The 6,583-nt window shown below is 60.9% G+C and overlaps 1 protein-coding gene across 3 annotated transcripts in view; it reads right to left on the reverse strand.

Annotated features, from left to right (window-relative positions):
* The window catches only part of MAEA (macrophage erythroblast attacher, E3 ubiquitin ligase), a 31,391-nt gene extending 25,213 nt beyond the window's left edge, over positions 1-6,178 (reverse strand). For 2 of the 3 annotated variants that reach the window (XM_007467884.1, XM_007467883.1), the window contains exon 1: positions 6,083-6,151. In XM_007467884.1, coding sequence (XP_007467946.1) covers positions 6,083-6,151 — 69 coding nt within the window. Of the gene's footprint in view, positions 1-6,082 lie in introns of all 3 variants that reach the window. The other variant, XM_007467882.1, reaches the window with a different exon arrangement.
* Positions 6,179-6,583: the final 405 nt, after the last annotated feature.

Genomic DNA, 6,583 nt, shown 5'->3' on the forward strand with positions numbered 1-6,583 from the left:
GGGACGACATGGGGGAGGAGGAAGAGGGCGCCAAGTCATGTGGCCCTGGAGGGCCACTCTAACAACCTCGGACTTTACCCCGAGTAAGACGGGAGGCTGCCAGGAAGAAGCACGGGCAGCTGGGGGCAGCTGGGGGCTCCTTCGACAACCCGGAGAGGGTCTGGTTGAGGCCACGGTGGCAGAGTGAAAAGGATGTGAGGACAGGCTGGATGTGAGCTCTGAGAACAGAGGGGTCGAGGCTGGCTCCAAGGTTCCAGCCTGAGCCAAATGGGATGGAAGCGCTGGCCGCCACTGAGACCAGGAAGATGGGGGAGCGGGTTTGCGGAGGAGTTGGGTAAGACAACGAGTTCAGACTTCCACATGCTGAGACACCTTACAGACCCAAGAGGGGACGTCTGACAGGCTCCCGGGTCCAAGACTCTGGGGCTGGCGAGGGGATCCAGCTGGGAGTCATCGGTACACACGGGGGTCCTCAAACAAGGTCACCAAGGCAGCGAGCAGTCCCAACAAGGAGGATGAGGGGCGGCTGTGAGCCTGGGAGGAGCCAAGCGTGCGTGGTGTCAAGGGAGCCGCCTGGGGCCCTACGCCGGGAAGGAAGGGCAGCCTGTGGCACATGTGGTGAGAGGTGCGGGCGAGCACCAGACGCTGTCAGGGGCTCAGGCAGTCCCATGGGGTCACCTGGAGACCCTGGCCAGAAGCCTGCCAGGGACTGCTGGGGCAAAACCAGCCTGGAGGCCGCTCATGAGACCGGGAGGTGGCCATCTCGAAGGGGGTGCCCCGAGGGTGCTGTCCAGTTGTCACCTAGAAGGTCACGGCATGCACACCGTGAGTGGACAGAGGGGCAGGGCGCAGACACTCCTCCCCGGCAGCTGAGCCTTGAAGGAAGGAGAGAGGGGTGCGGGCTGGGGTGCGGGGGTGAGAAAAGAAACTCCGAAGGCTGCCACACCCGGAATGCCGCTCATGGACAAGAGTGAGATGTGAATGTTTACGTGATTTCCGCCCAGACAGAGGAGATGCTCACTCGGCCAACAGCTACCGCCGGTGCCCCCCACGGGCCAGGAGCTCTTCCAGGCGCTGGGAGGGCGACAACCGCCCCGACACGGCCCCTCACTGAGGACCAGCATCCCAAGGGGGCATCTGACAGAAAAAGCGCCAGAGGGTGACCGAAGACAGAAAGAAAACACCAGGGCGAGGGCCAGAGCGCAGGGGCCGCAGGGCCGGATCCGGCTCAGGGTGGTGGCCTGGGGCCACGTGGGCAACGACACGTCAGCAGTGCCCTGGCCCAGCCGGCTGGTGGAGCGCTAGGAGGCCGGCTCCCATGTGCAGAGACCTGGGAGGGACACAGGATGGGGAGGGGAGCCGGGGGAGGTCTGGCTCAGATGGGGCAGGGCAGGGGGGCCACTGTCATGACGGGAAAGGGGACGAGGCCAGGCCCCAGGGGCTGCGTGTGGTGGCAGGGGAAGGCTGGCTCTGTGGACAGTGAGACCATCGACCCAGCTGGGGGTTTTCTCCCCTCGGCCACATTCTGCGCGATAGTCCAGTTATCAAACTACTCAGCAATATTTAGTTGTTAACTATTGGTTAGTAGTGATTAAAACAGTGAATAATTCTGGTTCTCAAAAGGTTGTAAAAAGCATACACCTGAAAATAACCAACTGTCACCCCGGTGGAAACTGCTTGGCCAGGTTCAGGTCAGCATCAAACATCCCACCTCAGCCTGCCTGAGGCCTCTTCCCGGCCCGTCTTCCCACCCCGCCCCCCGGCCCGTGTCGCCAGCCAGGCACTCAGTGGCCCCTGCCCCCTTTGCAGGGCTCTGGGGACGTCCGAGCTGCCTTGCTGCAGTGGGACCGTGAGCCTTCCGTGTCAGGTTTGCCAAGACTTAAATTCAACCCACATGGCTCCTCCCCGAAACACGCCTCCCCAGCCACCCCCAAACGAGTGCACTGAAACCCTGTGTCGCTCGTTTAATGCCTCCTGCCACCAAGCGTGTGACCAGGACGGGGCCTCACCCGTCTCTCCATGAGGTCGCCCCGCTGTCGTGCACCATCGGGGACCCCCTCTCCAGGGTTTGTTCCGAGAGTTCCAAGAGCGCAGATGCCACGTGCTCAGTGATCATGGTTGCTACAGACCCGGCCGGAAGCCAGGGGCCCGAGGCGTGTGTGGTGGCCACACGGCTCCCCCACCAGCCCTGCCACCACCTGCCCAGGGCTGGGGGTCAGCGCCGGCTCCAACAGCCCACACCTTACAGAGAAATGGAGATTAGAAAGCCCTTTCTTCTCCAGACTTGAAATCTGTTTAAAACACTAACAATACTTAAAAACACAAGCAGCGAGCAGGGACCCCTCACATCAACCCACGTCTCTCCGGGAGGGCCTGGCGCAGAGGACTCAAGGACAGGACATGCCACCAGGTCGCCTTTGTGTGGTCAAACGCCCCTCCAGCGACAGTGAGAGAGAGGGGAGCGAAGCCAGGAGGACGCGCGGCACACACTTCAGAGAGGGGCACGCAGCCGAGCTCTGGGTGTGTGGGGCTCTGGAAGCCAAGTCCACGTGCGGGCTCTTTCAGCTGAGAACAGACACTGCCCTGAAGGTGTGACGAGGCTGCGGCCTGAGAAGAAGGCAATCATGACGCAAAAGCAGCTGCGGACCAGAGATGGCCAGCGTCTGAGGGAGGGCCTGGCTCACTCGGGAAATCACACAACCTAAAGTAGAAAGAGGCTAGGCCCCAGCCACGGCCACCACCTGGGACACAGCATAATCAGATACTTGTCTCAAAAGTCCAAACACTTTATGCTACCAGCGTTTCTCAAATTCGAGAACACGTGATTCCCCCAAGGCCGGCTGAGGCCAAGTTTGTAAAACCGCACTGAAAGTTATAACTTTAGCGTGTAACTGGCGCACAAACCTTCTACAAGTGCGAAGCCAGGACTGGAAACTGCAGGCCAGTACTTGGTCAACAAGACCGTCACCACATTAAAAGCAGCAGAGTTTTTCAAAGACAAAGGAGAATCTGCCTCCAGGCCCAGCTGGGAGCAACGGCCACACTCCCAGCCTGTCACATGTGACGAGGAGGGGACAGCTGGGAGAGGGGCTGGGGAGCCAGGATGAGGCTCCAGGTGAGCCCAGAGGTGGGTCCAGGTGAGCTCAAGGGGAGGAAGCAGGGTCCAAAGCAGGTTTCCAGCTATGATGCCAGGTCCCTCCCCTGGGCTGAGCGAACTCCCACCTGATCTGGACGGTGACAGAGAAGGCCTCCAAAATATGATTTTCCTTCAGCTATCCAAAGGAAAAAAACAAGTAAAAACTCCAAAAACTAATGGGATAATTAGCAAAGTAACTGGAGAATAAACACAAATTGCTTTTTAATCAGAAAAAACTTCTAAAAACATCATTAGAACAGGGTTTCTAGTTGACAGTGGCGGGTCATGCACTCGAGTTTCCACTTCTCCTTCCCTGAGGCCTGAGGGGCACGACCCACAACCCCACACACTGCAGGGAAAGGTGCCAGCCAGAGCCGCAGCGCCAGGTGCCCGGACACGCCCGTTGCGGCAAGAACAGGTTCCCCACAGCGAGGTGCAGACCAGGGGTTCTCACGGGGACCACCTGCGCCCCCAGGCCAGGACAAGCGGCAAAGCTAGCGGCGCCCAGAGGCGTGCTCCTCAGCATCCTGCAGCTCCCGCCGCCAAGACGCATCCAAACGTCCACAGGCCCCGGGGGGAGCAGGGGCTCCGGGGGGAGAGGGCCCGGGTCAGGGCGCGCCGGGAGCCGCAGCCGAGGGCCGCTCCACCCTCTGGCCACTCTGCCAGGAGAGAGGAGCAGAAGAGCTTACCAGCCCTGCGGCTGTGACGAGGCTGCCCAGCGCTCCAACAGGGAGGAGTCCCCATCCTGTGTGAAGGGGACTTGCCCGCTGCACGCTCGTCCCTGCCACCCTGCAGGAGGAGCTGCCTTCAGGCTAGAGAAGCACGACCTATGCCTTCCAGAACGTCCACCCTCATCCCTCACCCCCTGCCCCCCTGCCCCGTCCCGCCGCGCCCCCTGCCTCTGGACTCCCTCCAGACCATGAACAGCACAGCTCCCGAGCCAACAGCTCTTCCCATGTTCCTGGTGAAACTTCCTCATTATCCAGTAGGAATTACTCCTGATAAAAATGTTAACTCAGCAGTGACACACATGTCAAGAGAACAGAGGAATTATCCCGTGGGATCTAAATAATCTGTGAGGGAAAACAGAGATAGCACCTTGCAAAAATTCTACTTTTTAAAATCATTCCAGAAAAGAAGTAAAATTTCTTTATTTGGCAAGCTCACTTGAAATGATACTATAATATTTCTTGGGACTTCCCTGGTGGTGCAGTGGTTAAGAATCCGCCTGCCAATGCAGGGGACACGGGTTCGAGCCCTGGTCCAGGATGATCCCACATGCCGCGGAGCAACGAAGTCCATGAGCCACAACTACTGAGCCCGCGTGCCTGGAGCCCATGCTCTGCAACAAGAGAAGCCACCGCAATAAAGAGTAGCCCCCACTCACCGCAACTAGAGAAAGCCCACGCGCAGCAACGAAGACCCAATTGCAGTCAAAGAACAAAAACCAAATCCTTTACCTCTAGAAGTATCTGCCTAACTACATTAATCAAAGCCTGTTTGATAAGTCTGCAACTCAGACTCCGTTCACGATTATGAAACGCGAGAGGACGACTCGGAGGAGGGATCCTGCCTGTCTGGTGTTCCCCACATTCACTACCACAGTTTTCATCTCTGAACCTTCTTGTCTGTCCGTCAAGCGGAAGGCCTGGCAGGGGCTGAGTGAGACCAAAGCTCAGTCAGCGGTTCCCACTCACACCCCTTTGTTTTGGTCGGGTGCCTCGGGCAGCAGAGAATCGTGGTCTTGCGGGAGTGGAATGTCAAAACAGCACGCCCTACACCTGCGGTCCAGCAAACAGGCATCTGGCTCAGGCCAGCAGCGCTTCCCTTTCTTCCCTTCAGCTACCTTCCCACAGCCAGAGCCCTCTCTTCTCCTTGAGCCGACCCAGGAGCCAGGAGTAAACAACCTCAGAGGCGTTGAGGACCCTCCCGAGGTCTCCCAGGAAGTGAACACAGAGCTCACAGCAACCTGGCCACACCGCACCCACCCTCTGTCACCACTGATGTGGACAGGGATGCTGGGTCCTCCAGGAGGAGAGATGCGACGTGGCCCCCGGGAAAGGAATTCAGACGCACGTAGGCTCGGCCGCAGCTCTCCTGGTAATGTTATAACCTTGAGCGTTGCAGGAATTTATTCCCAGGTGCTTCACTGTAGTCAATCACCATCGAATCCTCCACTAACTAGGTAAGAACTAGCACCGACCCCTCTCCCGGGAACACCGATTTCATCCCAGCGTTAAGTCGACTTGCCTCAGCTACCATCCAAGGTCACCCAACTGGCGACCGAGTGGCAAGGGCTGTATTTCAGGTTTGGTGACGCCCTGCAAATGGGTTCCCATTGGGTCGTGAGGTCTCTCCTCACAGGCTCCCTAATTAGAGGCTGGAAGCCATCCATCAACACCGTCTGACACGAGCTTCCGGGAGGATAGGTGGACACCAACCGCCCGTCACGGTGGGCACTCTGGCTGGGCGCCCGCGACCCCACAGCCCTGAGACCCCAGCCTCCAAAGTCACCAGCCTGTCTACGACCAGGACTGTCGCTGATGCGGTTCACGGTATTATAGGACGAAGGGGCCACAATCGGGCTCCGGAGGGAGAAGCGGGGCGCCAGGCAGACGCGCTCCCCGCCCTGTCACGAAGGCAGGCGGGAGCATGGATGGCCAGACGCCACACCCGCCCGGCCCTCAGGTCCCCTGCCCCCGGGGAGCCCGGCCGCCAGCCCAGGACCCCAGAGAGACGGGCCCCCAGCCCCTGGGGAGCCAGGCCCCCAGAGTCCGGCCCCCGGGGAGCCCAGCCCCCAGATCCCCGGCCCCGGGGAAGTCCGGCCCCCAGACCCCCGGCCTCCGCCCGGCGCCCCATGCCGCGCCCCGGCCTTCGCCCCGCCCCTCCCCCTCCCCCCAGAGGCCGCCCGGCCAGGCGCGGGCGTCCCCCGTCCGCAGAGCCCACCTTGAGGGTCGGATACTCCTGCACCTTCAGGGTCATGGAGAGCTGAGCCGCGGACTCTTGCACCGCCATCTTGGACCGGCCAAAACATTAGCGGGCGGAGCGGAAGCGCGGCGCGCGGCAAGCCGGGTAGTGACGTCGCGGGGCGGGGCGGGCCGATGCCTGCACCAATCACGTCCGCCCCCGCCCCGTGGCGGAGGATGGGCGCCGAGAGGCGTCCGCTCCACCCAATCATCGCCGGTCTTTCTCTCGTTCAGCCAATCGGAGGGAAGCATGGCTGGGCGTGGTCTCTCCTTGAACTTGAGGCGGGGCGGGGCGGCTTCTCTCCACCCGTCGCTCGCTTGCTGCCCCAGCCCCAGTGCTGCCTTCCCAGAGCGCCCCCGGGGGTAGGGGGCTGGGGTGCCGCGAGGAGCGCGGCTATGGGGGTGACTGGGCTCGCGTGGGGCGGCCCCTGGAGGCAATGACCCCTCCCTCCTGATTAGGAGCCCTCCTTGCAGTGACCCC

This window comes from Lipotes vexillifer, unplaced genomic scaffold (assembly GCF_000442215.2).
Source record: "Lipotes vexillifer unplaced genomic scaffold, Lipotes_vexillifer_v1.1 scaffold966, whole genome shotgun sequence".
Lineage (NCBI taxonomy): Eukaryota > Metazoa > Chordata > Mammalia > Artiodactyla > Lipotidae > Lipotes > Lipotes vexillifer.